At 38.0% G+C, this 18,347-nt stretch overlaps 1 protein-coding gene across 1 annotated transcript in view; it reads right to left on the bottom strand.

Moving 5' to 3' along the window:
• ZYG11B (zyg-11 family member B, cell cycle regulator) overlaps window positions 1–17,863 on the bottom strand; it is a 91,820-nt gene extending 73,957 nt beyond the window's left edge. Inside the window, exon 1 of the mRNA XM_086716992.1 lies at window positions 17,638–17,863. Within this exon, the coding sequence (XP_086573118.1) occupies window positions 17,638–17,640 (3 nt within the window). The 5' untranslated portion in view covers window positions 17,641–17,863. The remainder of the gene's footprint in view (window positions 1–17,637) is intronic.
• Between the last annotated feature and the right edge of the window lie 484 nt (window positions 17,864–18,347).

Here is an 18,347-nt window from a genome sequence, read left to right as displayed (position 1 = left end):
TGCCCTTTCCCAACTCATGCTCTCTCGCTCTCTCTCTCAAAATAAATAAATAACTTAAAAAAAAAAAAAAAGAAGTTGGAAAAACAAAGACCTTAAGAATAAAGTGTAAACACTTCAGCAAGGTATTCAAAATGTTTTACTAACAGGCTCCAACCTTCCTTTCAACTCTCATTTTCCACTGTTCCCTTCTCCCACCAAATATGCTACCTACCAGGTACACTAAACTATGTGTAACTTAATGCAACCTACTACTTAACACTGTTCCTTAAGCACTGTGACAGGCACTTAGATACCTCTGAGTCTTTTTTTTAGATTAGTACTTCTATGTGGTAAAATTTCACATGTCCTTCAAAATTCAGTCAAACATCACAAGTTCTGTGATGTCTTTGTTAATTTCCAAAGCAGATTTTACTCTCAGCACCTGACAAATTAAACTGCACCATAACAACAGCTATCATGTACTGAATGACAGCTGTGTGGTACCAGGCACTAACGTAACTACTTTATACATGCTTGCAATCTCAAAACAACTTTGTTTTGAACAAAGTAAGTAAACCGAGGCTCAGAAAAATTAATTTACATGTCAAAGATAAAACAGCCAGCAGATGGCAGAACAAGAATAAAAATTACCACTGCTATTTTTCATGAAACACTAAGTCTCAGGTCCTGGTTCAGAGCTCTTTTAGATACATGAGTTCTTTCAATTTCTATGAATCAAGCACCATTACAAGATGCATTTTAAAAATGAGGAAACTGAGATTTAGGTTAAACATCTTCCTCATATTTACATGGCCAACAGGTTACTCAACTGGGACTCCTAACACAAGAATGAGATTTAAGCTTTTTAAGCTTTTACCCACTAAGCTATAACAGTATCACAATCATAATTATTGAGCTCATGCTATTTGTTAATATATGCTATATGCCTAAACTATGGTCAGCACTTTACATATATAATTTCATTTACTTCCCATGAGAATTCTGTAAGTTAAATTCTATCAGTATCTCCATTCTACAAAGACGAGGATGCTGAGGTTTTGAGTGGTTAAGTAATCTGCTTAAGATGATAGAGCTAAGAAGTGGCAAAGCCAGGACTAGACCTCAGGCAATCTGACTGTAAAGTTAATTTTGTGCTTTAATCACTACATAACAAGCTGCCACTTATATCTGACTCCAAACCTAGGTTTCTTTTACAATGCCATGTTAACCACAGTTATTAATCACTGTGTGTCTCCCCCACCAGACCATGATGTTCTTTAAGTTCAAGGAACCTATTAACACTTTTCTTTTTTTAAGATTTTAAGTAATCTCCACACCCAACATGGGGCTCAAAGTCACAATTCCAAGACCAAGAGTTGCATACTTTACCGACTGTACCAGCCAGATGCCCCTTAATGTTTGCTTTATATTCCTAGCACCCAGCACAGTCCCTGACATTTGCTGGTTTAAAGAAAAAGAAAGAAAAGAAAGAAAGAAAAAGAAAGAAAGAGAAAGAAAAGGGATTCAAATTAGAACCAGTAAAGGGACTTGTCCAGTGTCACAATATTTCTAAGAAGTAGGGCCAAGACACAAACCCAGATCTGTTGATAATGAAGTCCATACTTCTTCCACTATACCATACCATCTCTCAGAACAATTATTAGTTTGGCACTGATGCAAATTCCAAAAAACAGTTTGGGGACCCAGTGATTGTTACGAGGGCTCAGACATGAGGTGATGATGCTGTGGATTAGGGTAGAGGTAATGAAAACGGAAAAAACAACCAAAAGTAAAAAATAATTTGAGGAAAGAATTGACAACATGAAGTAAGTATTTCTGAACCCCAGTACCTACCACAATGCCTGGCACTCTACTAAACAGACAAATGTTCTCTGACGGACTGACCAACATTCATCATATAGCATACTTTTGACACACATTATCTCATTTAGCCCTTACAACAGTCTTGAGGACTGGTATAACAGACATTTTGTATATGATGATACCAGAGCTCAGAAAGAATATGACCAAATTCATCCAGTTAGAATGTGGTAGAATTGAGTTTTGAATCAAGGTATATAATTTCAAATATTATGCCCTTTTTCTTATCTTATATAGCACCCTAAGGTGAAGAAGGGAAGTAGGAAGAAGGGAAGCTGAGATAAAAAGGAAAAAAAACAAAAACAAAAACAAAAACAACTCCAAGATTTAAAGGAGTTAACCAGGAAGGAAAAAATGTGTGTGTGTGTGTGTGTGTGTGTGTGTGTGTGTGTGTGTGTGTGTGTGTGTAACAAGAGGGGAGCACAATAAAGCACATGGAATAAAATGCTAACATTTTGGGCAATTTTGGTGACTGTTACATAAGAATTCTTTGTATTATTTTTGCAACTTTTTATAAGTCTTAAATTGTCAAAATAAAAAGTTAGAAAATAAAAATAAAAAACGAAATAGTGATTAATACTCACATAACCTCACTGACAAAACTGACAAGACTAGGCAAAGGATTACTTCTTCAGAAGAATTTGTTGTAGTCATGGAGTCTGTCTGCTTAGGCAAGTACAGAAAAGGAACTAATGCTTTGGTGAAAGAACTGAGCTGAATATACAGATTTAATTAGCATCCCCTAGTGGTGACAACTGAATGGTAAGAATAGATAAATTCTCAGAGGGAGTGATAGATCAGTAGAGATTAACTAAGCCCTATAATTAACTATCACAAGTATAGCAGGCAGAATGACATGGTCCCTGAACAACGGCTGAAAAAATATCCTATAGCAAATAGGAAAAACACCAATTTCCAGTATGAAAGAACAACACAGCTCTTTTAAACATTTTTTTGGTTAATATGGTATTTTCTGGAACAGGATATAATCCTGACACAGTGAATTATTCAAATAAAGTTTGCCCAGATTGGTCTTCTCCAATACTGCTGGTCAGAGTGTAAACAGGCACAATTTTTCTGGATATGAAAGATTTAATAATAGTCTTTAAAACATACACACTCTTGATCCAGTACCTCTTCATCCAAGAATTTACCTAAAAAATAGTAAATGATCAGAGATATTAACAAAGGTATTTACACAAAGGGACTGATCACAGTTTTTCTGACAAAAAAAAAAAAAAAATTGACACATACAAATGTCTAAAATAGGGGGAGGGGTGCCTGGCTGGCACAGTCAGTAGAGCACATGACTCTTGATCTCGGGGTTGTGAGTTCGAGCCCCACGTTGGGTTTTGAGATTACTTAAAGATAAAATCTTTAAAAAAAATAGGGGGAAATGGTAAGCAAATCATAGTGTATCAACTCTGTAGAATATTACACAGCAATATGTATGGTTCTGAGTAAATTTTAAAGACATGGCAAAACACTAAGAATAAAGTATTAACCTAAGTTAAATAAAAAATATATGCAGCAGGATTTTAATTAAACATCTATACAGTCATAGGAAATTATATTGCCTGAAAAGCATTTCAGAAGATTAGAGAGCTGCCTCCAAATTAAATAATATGCTGTCGTATATCTACAGAGAAGAGCAAGGGAAAGACATGAAATAAAATAGGATAGAGGATACCTCAAAGGTAGGGAAAGTGGCATAAAGGAATGGTGCACACAGGGAAAAAAATGGCAGTGGTCATGCTCTATTTCTTAACTTGGGATACTAGGTTTTTAGGTATTTGTTTACTATGTTTCATGACTTACATAAATGTTTCATATGGTCTTCTGAATATATCAAATTATTAAAAATGGAAAAAAGACAAAAATAAAAATTAATGGAAACCAAAAAAGCTGTATTTGTTTCTGCTTTTCGAGTATTATAAAATAACCAAGAAACTGTCATTTTATCAGAGACAATATTTTTCAATATAATAGTTTCATATTCAAACTAAAACAGACATTTGATTGGACTCAGTAACAATATTTTAATTTTGAATGATAACATGTATGTGTACACACGTGCATGGGCACACATATTATTCCTGAATTGGCCATAATGTAACTTCTTACCACTGCTCTTATACCCTTTCCCAATGTAGTCTTACATTCCCCACAGGTTTTACCATCTGCTAGTGATGGACTGTTGGAAAGGGAGCCTTAGGAGGGTTTTCAGAAGAAAAGCAGAGGAGCAGCTATGATGTATAAGGGAAGCAGACAGGAAATAAAAAGAGAATTTTGAGAAGCAGATCTGTGAACTCCCTTCTACTTCACAATGTTGCACAATTTACAAATAAAGACTTACACTTATTTTGAAATGACTTTTTGGCTGTGGGGGATTATGGTCCATGGATTATGATACTGTTAAGACTAGATAGATACATAGGTCACAATTTAAACAGTTATATATAAGCAGTTAAAGAATTTCTCCTACTATTAAAGCTAGGTATATACACAAATCTTCTCTTCTGCACCTGTGTTTAGATATTACAGAGCAGGGCCTTGAAGGAACAAAACAGAGGAAAAGAATGACTAGAATGAAAGGATGTCAAAAGAGGTCTTGACGTGACATTACCTACAAGAGACACAAAAGGCTCTCAAATGTTGGAAATGTTGAAGGAAGGAAGGAAGGAAGGAAGGAAGGAAGGAAGGAAGGAAGGAAGGAAGGGAGGAAGTGCTATAGCTAGCACTTCAATTTATAAAACCTTTTCAAAATAATCATCATGACTCTGTGAGTTAAGGAGAATAGACATTATTTCTGTTGAGGAAACTGATGTTCAGAGAAGGAATTTTACCAGTGGTAGTCATGCCTCCCTTTCTTTATATATGCTGTTCCCTCTTCTTAGAATGCCCTTTCCCGTCTGTCCATCTATCAAATTCCTGTTCCTTCTACAAAAGCCAGTACATTATGCCCACTCCTCCATGATATTCCTCATATACCAAAACACACACAGATGTAATCACACTACAGTTTGTATATAGTTCTATTATAGTCACCTATTGTATAACTTTTTCTTAGATGGCTGTCTCCCCCTCTAGACTATGAATCCAAAGAAAGTTAGTAGCTCTCAAATTTTTTTGTTTGTGGCTCACTTAGGTGGGGCAAAAAAAATTCACAGCTTACTTGGTTCCCAAGCTCCAGGGGGAAATTAACAATTAAGTATCATTACAAGGAAATTTTATAAATATCTGTTTTAATAACAAGAAAATGAATGTTTCCTATTTGATTAACAATACATTGTCAAAGTCTGAATTGGGAAATTTTTTCAATTTTTTCAATTTTTTTTTTTTTTTTTGAGAGAGAGAGCGAACACAAGCAAGGGAGGGTCAGAGAGAGGTGGAGAGACAGAATCCCAAGCAGGATCCACGCTGTCAGTGCAGAGCCAAATGCAGGACTTGATCCCAGGTCCTCATGACCTGAGTTGAAATCGAGTCAGGCACTTAACTGACTGAGCCACCCAAGTGCCCCTAAATTGGGAAACTTTTATGTGGAGAGTACTATTAATGCAAATATACATTACCACACACTAGCTTAACAAATAAAACACAACAAATGATACCAATAATAAAGTGAAATTAAGGACAGTTCATAATTAAGATACAAAACTAGCAACAATAAAAAAGTACCAACTCAAGACTATTGATATACTGATTACAAAGCTCTCTTTCAAGAAATTACAGGAAATCCAACAAGCTACATTTGTACATATGTAGTAGGAGCTTTGCAACGCTTCCAAGTGTCAAACTTGTTCATTCAAGACTAGTCTTCAGTTAACTCATAATCTGGTAACTTTAGCTTATGATTACTAAATTGTAGGGGTTTTTTAATGTTTATTTTTGCGAGAGAGAGAGAGAGAGAGTGCGCGCGAGAGACAGCGAGCATGAGCAGCGAAGGGGCAGAGAAAGAGGGAGACGCGGAATCCGAAGTAGGCTCCAGGTTCTGAGCTGTCAGCACAGAGCCCAGTACGGGGTTTGAACTCACAGACCATGAGATCACGACCTGAGCCGAAGTCGGACGTGAAATCAACTGAGCCACCCAGGTGCCCCTAAGTTGCAGTAATTCTTAATTACACACTAAGTAGTTCTCTCGTATGTAGATATAAAAATGAGAAGTCTGAGGAACTGCATCACTTACCAGCCCCTAGGAGTTAGGAAAGGATGTTTAGAACAGTTCATCATCCATCAGGAGGAGCTTTCTGTCTCACAAATTGAAAACGACTGGAGTTAAGATCCATGCCTTACCCATTTTTATATCCCCTACTCTGGCACAGAGCAAATGCCTGTCTACTGGAGTCTGTGAAAACGTGAACTACCTGTAAGCAGATTCCCTGCTTTTGAAACGCTGCTTCTTATAAGAACATGGCACAGCTAGGGGTGTGGGATAATGAAGCCAGGGGAAAAAAAGAATAGTTCCTCAAAACAGCTTTTTCCACTTGACTACTTTTTGTGGCAAGTACTAGTTTCTAAGAGCAAGAAAATGTCTTACCGAGATATCATCTCTCTCTCTCTCTCTCCCCCATAAAAGACATATGTCTTATATAGCAGTGTATCTTTTTGGATGGCTTTCCATTTCTACAGAACCTAGCTCCATACCACCCCAACAACAAGAGGATCCCTCCTTATCTATTGCTCTTTAAAACCCTAGGTCCAGTATTCCTCCTACTAGCCTCTGGAAAAGGCACTTCATTTTGTGCCTCAGCTTCCTTATCAACAAAATGACACCTATAATATTTTTCCTTTTGCTTCATAAGGTTATTGAATCAAATGAAATAAAGGATATGAATATACTATTTTATTCTTAGACGTTGTTACTAGGGACATCCATAAAGTGTATTTTTCCTTGTAATTAACCAAAAAAGAGACCTCATTACTCAAGGGATTCTGGAAGCTACAGGGTCTGTCTTTGAGGAAGCTCATGTTGACACTCATTAGCTCTTCCTAAACCTTCTCATGGCTTTCTTTTAATCTCTTTTTTTTTTTTTTTTTGCTTCCTTATATTCTCTTTCCTTGAAATATTTAGTCATCTATACAACACTCAGAGGAAAGGCATTCTCAGTCCCTTTCCCATGACTTAGTTATGTATTTTGTAGGTTGGTTTGTTTTATAAATTTAAAAGCTTCATCTGTTACTATGTTGCCAGGGTCATGGCAAAGCAGCATTTCAATATTCTAAGTAGTGGCCCACTCATTCCTACCAAGTGGGAAGGTGAGGGACACTGGGAATTGTCTATTATCACAATTATAGTCTACTGTTGGAGGGCACTGTGGCTTCCACTATTGCTGGTATGACAAAAAAATGAAAGAGATCAGGCATCTTTTCTTTCATTCTTGAAAGCCCCATAAAATGCATCCAATAAGTTATTTCTTGAATGAATTAGTAAATTACTGGATGGTAACTTGTCTCAAAACTTATTTTATTTCTCCTAACGATACTACTTCAGGAAACATCTGATACAAAAAAGTATCAAAAGTGCCTTAATTCCTTAAGACAGAACTTGTGGGCTTTCAGGATCACTGAATATTGAGGTCTCTCTTTTGATTAATTATAAGAAAAATATACTTTATGGATGATGCTGGTAACAATGGCTTACAGTAAACAAAGGAAGCTCACATTCTTTATTTCATTTGACACAATAGTCTTACGAAATGAAAGGGAAAATATTGCAAATTTTATTTTACAGATACGGCAGCTGAGGGACAAACATGAAGTACCCTTTCCAGAGGCATTATGGTGAGTAGGAAGAATACTGACCTAGATTTGAATTCTAGTGGTGTTAAACTGTAAACTATCTAGCTTTTCTGACCCTCAGTTCTGTCCTTGGTACAATGGGGTAATATTGGTACTTACCTCATGATGCTGTTGTCAGGATGAAGTGAGAAAGTATGTTCAAAGCCCATAACACAATGCCTGACAGAGTAATTATTCAGTAAATATTCCCTTCTTACTAGCCATGATCTCATGCAAGTAATATAAATTTAGGTTTCAGACATGTAGGACAGCAGGTTGTTGGTTGTAAATTCTCGAGAGATTTTTCCCATGCAGAGTCCATGTCAAGACAAATAACCCTCTTTGTCTCCCTACACCATCAAGCAGATATTTAAAAAAAAATTTTTTTTAATGTTTATTTATTTTTGAGAGAAAGAGAGACAGAGTGTGAGCAGGGGAGGGGCAGAGAGAGAGGGAGACACAGAATCCAAAGCAGGCTCCAGGCTCTGAGCTGTCAGCACAGAGCCCAACGCAGGGCTCAAACCCACAAACCGTGAGATCATGACCTAAGCCGAAGTCAGATGCTTAACTGACTGAGCCACCTAGGCACCCCAAACAGATATTTATTTTTTATGCTACCTTTTCACTAATGGTGTAGACATTTCAGGATCCTGGTTTTTTGTAGCTGTCTCAGTTCCAACTCATGTGAGTCAGGCTCAACATACCTGAAATGTTCCTAAACCTGACAAATCTTCCAAGAGAAGAAAAATGGCTCTGATAGTGCTCCTTTTTTTTTTTTTTTTGTATCCCTGGATGATTTTTTTTCTTAAAAAAGACTGGGACAAAAACCAGGTGACTACAAAGATTACAAACTTGACAATTTTATGATTAAAAATAAAATTTTTATTGACATCTCCCTGAAGGATTGTGTAATACTGTTCTGAAAAGTGGTGGTTTGAGAGTCAGCTTGCCTAGTTTAAAGTGCCAGTTCTTCCAATCTTAGGCAAAGTACCTAATCTCCCCGTGCTTCAGTTTCATGATCTGCAAAATGCAGACAATAACAGTACCTACATCATAGGAGTATTGTCAGAATTAAATAAATTCTAAGTGGAAGACACTTAGAACAGTGACTGATATATTAACTGCTCAGTAAATATTACCTATTATTATAGAAGATAAACTCAATAGAACTGTTTTATTCACTGCTGCATTCCCAGAGCCTAAAGTAATGCCTATTACAGTGGGCACTAAATGTTTATTGAATGAACAAACGAACAATCAAGCACAAATTTATTGTTAGATGTACTTAAGATAATTTTAACTCCTAGATAAAAAGACTGTATGCCCACAGAGAAATATTAAGTCCTAAGTCCAGGCCTGAAATTAAAGACTGGGAATGAAAGGCACACAAGTGTCATTTGAGTTCACAGGTATAAGAAAGTTCAGATACTGGACAATCTTTGACTCCTTATTTTAGTAGTACTCCATGGGAAATCTCTTCTTAGTTTATTGGTTTTGGGGTTTTTTGTTTGTTTGTTTGTTTGTTTGTTTGTTTGTTTTTGCATTTTCTACTACTGATTCAACCAAGTCAAACTTCTAGCAATAAACATCTAAGATAACCTTAGATATGATCTAAACCTTTTACCTTCTCCTTCCCCAAACACAATCATTTTATAAATGAAGAAGGAAGGTAATACCAAGGGCACAGATATATTGTGCCTAAGGGTACAGATTTATAGAACTATTTGGCATGGACTATAGGGTCTTATTTTTCTAAATCCCTGGATGCCAAATGAAAACACAGATAAGACAAGCTTCTTGTATGTATCACTTCAAGGACTGGCCACTGTGGCAAACAACTATGTGCTAAAGGGCAAGGAGCTAGAGTTCTACTTAAAAAGATCAAGGCCTAGAAAGGTAAATAAATACCCTTCTCTTCCATTTTAACTCCTGTAATAAAACAGTCTAAGAAACAAAACAAAAATTCAGGTCAGTAATCACTGAACATATGAATAGATCCTAGGAATCGCTAATTCAAACAGATACTTCAGCATTATTTTTCTCCTAACTACTAACATGAGTTTTGAAATATAATATGGTAAACAGAGAAGCCAGGTTAATAATGGAAAGAACACTGGCCTGCAGTCAGTTCTGGCTCTGCTACTTACTAGCTGTGTGATCTCAGGAAAATAAATTAACTTCTCAGTTTTATTACCTGAAAAATTGATGCTAAACTTCTATCTTGACTACTTCACAAAATGGTAATGAAGAATAAATGGGACGTATATGAAAATGCCTTTAAAATACTACAGTACTATTCAAATTTTAACATAATGGAATGAAGGGGTGTGAAAAGTTGGTAATATATTCATGGAGATTAAGAGCTCAAGTGCCCTGACCCCTTAGTACTATAGCTAACAGAATGTATCTACTATATAACAACTTACCTTAACTGGCTAGAATCTTATCACATTTTTTAAGAGGTGGAAGGGATCACAGAGAAGATTAAGCACAACTTTTCCATTTGAGAAATTCTTAAATGAAGGCATACACAGGTGAAATGATTTGCCAAAGGTTACAATGTCTATGAAAAGAAAAAAAAAACCCTGACATTATATAACCCAGAACATTCAAGCTTAAAAAATGTCCTTAGAAAAGGAGAATATGACATTGAACAGGCATTAAGATGCTGGAGAGCTAAGAAAAATGTTTGTACAAGGGAGAACTAAAGATAGGAAAAGAAAAACAAAAGATCTTTACACAGAGCTAACAAAATGTTTAAATAATTAACCACCCCTCTAGATTTAACAGTAACTGATTCTTTACTATCTGTGTTTAAATATGCTATTCTCTGGAAGGGCATCTCCACAAATTATAGACAAATAATTGGAAAGTATTTATACAAAAAGACATTGCTTGGCAATTCATCTCAAAATCATCTGGCTTCTTCCCCAAGTCTTCCTGTTGAACTCTTCTGGACAGAAACATTTATTCTAGCTCAAAAGCACCTCTTGGGGGCTAGTAAGAGAAACTATCTGATCCAACATTTCTTGCTCATCAAACCTCTTTTTCCTCTCAGGGGACCTGTGCAGAGTATTCATCTTTCTTTCCTTTTCATAACTCACATCTCACTTAACATTACCTTAGGCAATTCTCTACAAAGTACACATACTCTTTTACTGAACAAATATTTATTTACTTACTATGTCTCAGGCATTATGCTAAATGCTTAAAACATGAAGTTGAAAAACACTACTGTCCTTGTCCTCAGAGAGCTCACAATCTGGAGAGGCAGCCACCCTCCTTAACAAACAATACAAAGTACAAGAGAGACACAAAGAAAGGAGTAACCCAAGGATGCCTGGAGGTAACTGAAGGCTTCACAAAGGAGATAGGTCTTAAGGAGACACTCAAAGTCAAAAAGTCAAGAAAGAAGACAGCATCCTAGACAAAAGGAACAGTGTAAACAAAACTCAGAAGCACAAAAAACACATAATGTGTACTCAGTATTACTGAGCATGCAGACTTTTCTCATAAAATGATTAGATCATTAGATTAAAAGATAATAAGGGTCCTAGTATTATATGCAAAACACATTCATTTAACAACTATTTGCTGAACCCTACTATGTGCTAGACACTGCCAACTACCCGGGATACAGATCTTCGTAGACCCATTGCTGTCCATATTATAGCTGCCACCTGAGCTCTACAGTACAATTTGTGCAGCCCTAGCAACACTATAGGACCACTATAAACTAGCGGGACCCAAACTGCAGACTCCTTAAGTATGGTAGAGTCCATAAATTCACATGCATACCACGTATGCTCTGTACACAATAAAATCTTGAAATATCTACTATTTTCAATGTTGTTAAAATTAAGAGCGAAGTATCACTTTAAAAGTTAAAAACAGAACTACCCAACGATCAATCCCACCACTGGGTACTTACCCAAAGAACACAAAAACACTAATTCAAAGGAATACAGGCACTCCTATGTTTATAGCAGCATTATTTACAACCCAAGACATGGAAGTAGCCCAAGTGTCAAGTGTCCATCAATTGATGAACAGATAAAGACCGTGTGAGATATCTATATCTCCAGCCATAAAAAATAATGAAGAAGAATGAAACTTTGCCTAGAGCTCGAGTATAACACTAAGCAAAATAAGTCAGAAAAAGACAAATACCAAATGATTTCACTCATATGTGGAATTTAAGAAACAAAACCAAAAAGCAAAGGAAAAAAATGAGAGAGGGTCAAAGCAAGAAACAGACTTTTAATTTTAGGGAACAATTTGACCATTACCAGAGGGGAGAGGGTTAAGGTTTGGGTTAAATAGGTGATGGAAATTAAGAAGTGCACCTGTGATGAGCACAGGGTGATTTACAGAACTGCTGAATTACCAAATTGTACAACTGCAAATAATATGACACTGTATGTTAACTAACTGGAATTAAAATAAAAACTTAAAAAACAAGAAATGTGGTAATAGCTATATTCAATTTGACTCTTCATTTATTGGAAATGAACTATACTTCCAATGTTTTATTTGTGGAAACAGGCTTGCAAGTAGCAGCTTAATACCGTTCCTTTTATTTTGTCATTTAGAAATGAAACAGAACAGGGGCGCCTGGGTGGCGCAGTTGGTTAAGCATCCAGTCTTTCTCCCGCCTCAGGTCATGATCTCACAGTCTGTGAGTTTGGGCCGCCATCATGCTCTGCGCCATCAGTGCAAACAGAGCCCACCTGAGATTCTGTCCCTCTCTCTGCCCTTCCCCCACTTGTGTGCAATGTCTCTCTCTCTCTCTCTCAAAATAAATAAATAAAGTTAAAAAAATTCTTTTAAGTTGTTAGAAATAAAACAGAACAGCACAAAACCTTTTGATTTTTTAAGTACAAAAATGCAAGGATTCCAAATTTAAGGTTAAAAAGTCATTTCGTATCTATTTTGATGCCACAAACAAAATTTCAATCTACACTGCAATATATTCATTTTAAAATATGACAAATAGTGCTTTATCTTAATTAACGTGTCATTTGTTAAATAGGAAAAGGCTGAGGGGCGCCTGGGTGGCGCAGTCGGTTGAGCGTCCAACTTCAGCCAGGTCACGATCTCGCGGTCCGTGAGTTCGAGCCCCGCGTCAGGCTCTGGGCTGATGGCTCAGAGCCTGGAGCCTGTTTCCGATTCTGTGTCTCCCTCTCTCTCTGCCCCTTGCCCGTTCATGCTCTGTCTCTCTCTGTCCCAAAAATAAATAAATGTTGAAAAAAAAATTAAAAAAAAAAAAATAAATAGGAAAAGTCTGAAATTTGTTTTAATATGTTTTGTTCAATGTATTATTAAACTACATAAATAATTTAAAAATAAAGTATATTTTACTTAAAATTACTTTTTTTTAATCTTCTATTTATTTAAATAATCTCTACACCCAACACGGGGCTCGAACTCATGAGATCAAGAGTCACATGTTCCACATGCTCCGCCAACTGAGACAGCCAGGCACCCCAAAATTTCTCCTTTCTTATACCACACAAAATCCATTAAAAAAATTAAATAAGGTTGGGAAGTACTAATTCTCTTTCGGTGACCTAATATATGACCTTTGGAAGACATACTCTACATAGATAAAGTCTTTGGTAGAGTAAATTTACTGTTTCAATATTCTCATAAATCCTTAACGGCAACATATATAAAAACTGAGGCCCAGTGAGCAAAACTGCAAAGCTGTTAGTGAGTCTGTGCTTCTACAACTCCACAGTAATGTCTCTATGGAAAATTCATGTAGCCAAAAAGTGTATGCCAGATCTTCACATTTTACTTCCTTATATTCTCCTTCCTCCAATTTAAATCACCACCACAATAAGCCTAGAGTGAAAGTTCATACACTTACATTTCACCTAGACTAGTGCAATAGCTCTACCCCCCCATCATGTTTCATATTGATTTAGAGTGATAACCCTTCAAAATCTGTTAATTATGATACTCCTTCACACAAGAAAACCTTTCAAGTCACTCTGGGTCTTTTTAGTGAAGCCAAAACTCCTGAGCTTATGACTCAAGGTCCTCCATGATCTGACCCTAGGCTCACCTAGTCTCATCTCCTGCACCCTCAATAGTAAAGCCATATATTTCCCAGAATACATCATGGCCTGCTTCTGTCCTAGTTTTTAAGCTCAAGCTGGTCCCTTTGCCAAGAATGGCCTTCCTTCCCAAACTCCTACCCAACAAAATCCCACTTGTTAAAACCCCCGATTCAAACATTCCTTTCTCAACAATGCCTCTCTGACTTTATGATCATCCCCAAAGTCATTCATTCATTTAAAAAATATTTATTGAGCACTTAAAATGCACCAGACACTATGTGAGTGTTAAAGATACAACTGTGAGCCAAACAAAACATGGTCTCTACCTTCACAGAGCTAGTACTTTTCTCATTGGGTTGCTATGATGATTAAATGAGATAAAATATATAAAGTACTTAACACAATCATTTTCAATAAATATTAGCCTAACTAGACTATCTAAAATAGTTGCCACACACTCATATGCCTTTGACCCTTAAATAGTATGGGTCTGAACTCTGTGGGTCCGCTTATACACAGATTTTTTACAGTACGATACTATAAATGTATTTTCTCTTCCTGGGGTGTCTGGGTGGTTCAGTCCATTAAGCATCTGACTCTTGGTTTTGGCTCAGGTCATGATCTCATGGTTCATGAGTCTGAGCCCCACATTAGGTTCTGCACCGTCTCTCTCTCTTTCTCTCTCTCTGCCTCTCCCCTGTTTACTCTCATCTCTCTCAAAAATAAGTAAACTTAAAAAAAAGTATTTTCTCTTCCTTATGATTATCTTAGTAACATTGTTTCTCTCTTACTTTATTATAAGAATACAGTATAAAATATATACAACATACAAAATATATATTAATTGACTATGTTATCAGTAAGGCTTCCAGTCAACAATAGGCTATTATTAGTAGTTAAGTTTCTGGGGATCAAAAATTATATTGGGATTTTTGACTGCACAGGGGTCGATGCCCCCAAGGGTAATGTTCAAGGGTCAACTATACAATGTCATTTTATATTTTACCCTGATTTATTACTTTTTAGCATTTATGACTAGTTCTCATAATTACAATTCATATGTATTCTATGAAAGAGGGTTGGTTACACAATGGAGGGGTTGTGACTTAGGATTTTTCTTTGAGGGGTTAGTGGGGCAGATGAGGTTTCCCTGAGTTCCTTGAGCTGAGGACTGCAGGATATTCAGAGTTAAGGAGGCAAGAGAGAGTACTACCACAGGTCATTTACTGTGCTATTCCTTCTATGTGGTTTTCCACAATACAACTCCTATAACTTAATCCTTTGGTTTCCTTCCTGAAAGTAAAATCCTCTGAGAAGCCAGCCCTGACTACCCCCTACCATGATCCCACAACTTTTCTTAGCACTCTTCACATTTAAAATTACTTTTTGCTTGATGTCCATATTGTCCACACACACGATATACAAAAAGGTAGGGTCCATATCTGTTCCGTTATTTGTAATACTCCCAGTGCCAACACAGTCAATGGCACTCAAAAAAAATTAGGAAAAAAAAGAACTACACCTTAAACCAGAGGTTCTCAAAGTGTTGGTCACAAAACGGAAACATCAGCATGACATGAGTACTTGTTAGAAATGTAAACTATCAGGCCCGATTCCAATCTGATAAATCAAACTCAGGAAGTGGTGGCACAGCCCTCCAGCTGATTTTGATTTATGGTAAAATCTGAGAACCCTTGTCTTAGACAACTATTCAAAACACAACAGTGAAAAATTTGAAAAATCTAAAATACAAAGCTTTATAATGTTTAACTCTATTTACTCACTGCCTACTACATATATTGCACAAGAAAACAGAGTAGCCTCTAAAGACAATTCTTAGCTCATAAGCTATTATTTTGCATTCTCTTCACTTTTTCCAGACATACACCCTTCCCCTGTATGTATGTGTTTAAACAAGTAAAGAAAATCAAGTTAGTTACAGGCAAAGTTGAAATTACTGTCATCCTGATATACCATTCTAGTTACATTTCCTACTGTACATCCTCATTTCCCCATCTCTCCATGCTAAAGAAAGATGATCCTGCTACCTACAATGTACTCTCATTACTTTCTACTCACATTCACAACAAAGCATTCTGTGCCTTCCCCAAATTATCATAATCACATTCATCTTTCAGGCCCAGCTCAAATGACACTTCTGGATCCTAAACACCCAAAAAGAGTTTAAATCTTCTCCCTCTGTTCTCATAAATTCATTTTCAGTGGGAGGGCCAACACTTCGAAAAACCTAGAAATTTGGTGTGTTAGGCAGGACAGCTCTTTGGTGTGTTATTCTAAAGTGATCATCCCATCTTACTAAATTTATTTTTTGAACCAAAAATAAAATTCTCAAACTCACTCTTTCTATGTAGTCCCCTAGTTGCCTCAAATTTCAGTTTAAAATCATACTTGTCAGATAGGAAAACGAGGCCACAAAGTGAATCATTCAACCATGTATGTGGCCTGAGGGCTGGGAACAACAGGAGTAAGTAAGGCACATTGCTGCCTAGAAAAACCCACATTTCAGGGGGAGAAACAGGTTAACACACAAAGATAGTGTGATGGGTTTTATATGTGAAGGGTTGTTGTAGAGGTAGACAAAGAATAACCTAAAAATGTAGTCAGTTAGGGGAAGTTCCCAGATTAAATGATTTTATAATAAGCCACTTTCCTAAAACGAATGGAGGAAAAACAAAAATTGACTAACCTCCTAGGAGAACATGACTATCAGGAATGTCTTATTCCTCCCAGGGACCAAAATTTAGATTGCTGTATATGATAGGGCAATGTGTTCATTAAATGTACTGCAAACCATGTGTAACCCAACTCAATGAAAAACCAACTGAAGCCTCAACTTATTTTGAAACAGGAAGGAGAAAATGTGCAAATATCAGGGTCTCCCAACCAAAGACAGAAAGAGCAAAACAAACAATGGTATCAGAAGGTATCAAAGAGATTGTCACAATCTGCCAACCTGATTTTCAGTTTTCTGATGCCCTGGTCTCTGCCTCCAAACAAACACAAACCATTTGCTCTGAGAAACAGTCAAGCCTGTAAATAAATATTTTTAAACTTCCCAAACTGTACCTCCACACTAAAAGACACACAAGATAAAAATACATTTCAAAACATGTTTAATTATTTGTCAAAAGGCTGGATATCTCAAAAGGTCATAGTACAGATGCCAGCCCTCACCCCATGCTTCACTCCAAAACACACTATCACCCAGGTTTTGCAATAACATTAGGCAATAAGGCGTCCAGGCTCTCCCCAATACTTCCCATCTCCTCCTTTCCCTTTACAAAAAAGAAAAGGAAGAAGAAAGCCTATGAATCTACCAGCCCCACTGTTCCTGGGAAGCAATCGCCCTCGAATTGTTTCTGCATAGACCCCTGAAGCCTTAGAAGGAAATGGGGACAGCTGTGAGAGCGGGGGAGAGAGGACATCCGATTAAGGGGGAGAGGAAATGTGGCTGGTAGAGGACGAAGGGGAGAAAGGATACGAAGAGGAGGGGGCAGTAGAGATAAAATGATGAAAGGGAGTAAGAAGCAAGAGCCAAGAGCAGGAGCGAAAAATAGGGAGGAAAAAGAGAGGAGTAGAGATCCCAAAACAGAGAAAAAGGTAAAATGGTAAGAGAAAAGGAAGGTCGGGTTAAAGGACGAGGAGGGGGCGGCAAAGGGGACAGAGAAAGCTGTCACTGGAGGTGATAAAAAAGGGTGTCACCGGGAAGGAGAGCGCTGGGGTGATGGGGGGGGTATGTCACCCCAGCAGGTGGCCGGGGAACAGGGGGAAGGAGAAGCGAGGCGCCGAGGGGGTAGTAACAAGGGAGCGAAGTAAAGGCAGGGGGCAGAGGGGACATCAGAGCTAGGGAGGGGCAGGCCGCGGGGGCTAGGGTGGCTTGCGGCTGCAGCTTAGGCAGGCCTCGCTCCCTCACCATGGCTGCGCCGGCCTGGTCCTCGGGCGTGCAGCCTCTGTCCTGGGTTCGGCGTCGGGCTGGGCCTGAGCCCGCCCCCAGGCTGAGCCGGCGCGGAGGCTCCAGGAGGCTCCGGGGAGCGGCGGCTCCGGGCTTGGCCCAGGCCTCGGCCTCCTTCCCTCAGAAGCTGGAAGTGCAGCAGCCGCAGCCGCAGCCGCAGCCCGATCCGGAGCATAGACTCCGCCCCCGCATGGCCCACCCCCATGGCGAGCCTGAGCTTGGCCCCGCCTCCGCTCTCACTGCGCAGACTCAGCGGAGGAGTCCCGACCGCGCGCCTGACCTCTGGGTTCTCCCCCTGCTAGGTCCTTAAAGGAGCCTCAAATCGTAGCCTTTTAAAAAATAAGAGTTTTAAATATTACGTCATAACAGGAAATTAGAGCACTACCTCGTTTCTGTAACCTATAGACCCTGCGTTTCTGGTTCATTGTCATTTACTATCATTGTCATAATTATGGGTGATCTGTGCCCTCTTAGGTAATTCTTGCAATGCCCTCACCTCTCAGGCTCTTCTCCACTAGAGATCACCCTTGCCTCAGTCTCTCATTTCCATGCTCTTACCTTAGATCTTATCATATCCAATCATTGTAACGCCTCTATAATCTCAATTTTAATTATCTGGCTCTCCCATCACAAATCCCTTCATTTCTAGCTCTCTTCCTCTAATACCCCAC

This window comes from Puma concolor, chromosome C1 (genome assembly GCF_028749965.1).
Source record: "Puma concolor isolate L17-30 chromosome C1, mPumCon1.1.hap2, whole genome shotgun sequence".
Lineage (NCBI taxonomy): Eukaryota > Metazoa > Chordata > Mammalia > Carnivora > Felidae > Puma > Puma concolor.
Note: the sequence above shows the minus strand (reverse complement) of the source record. Positions and strands in the feature narration are given on the sequence as shown.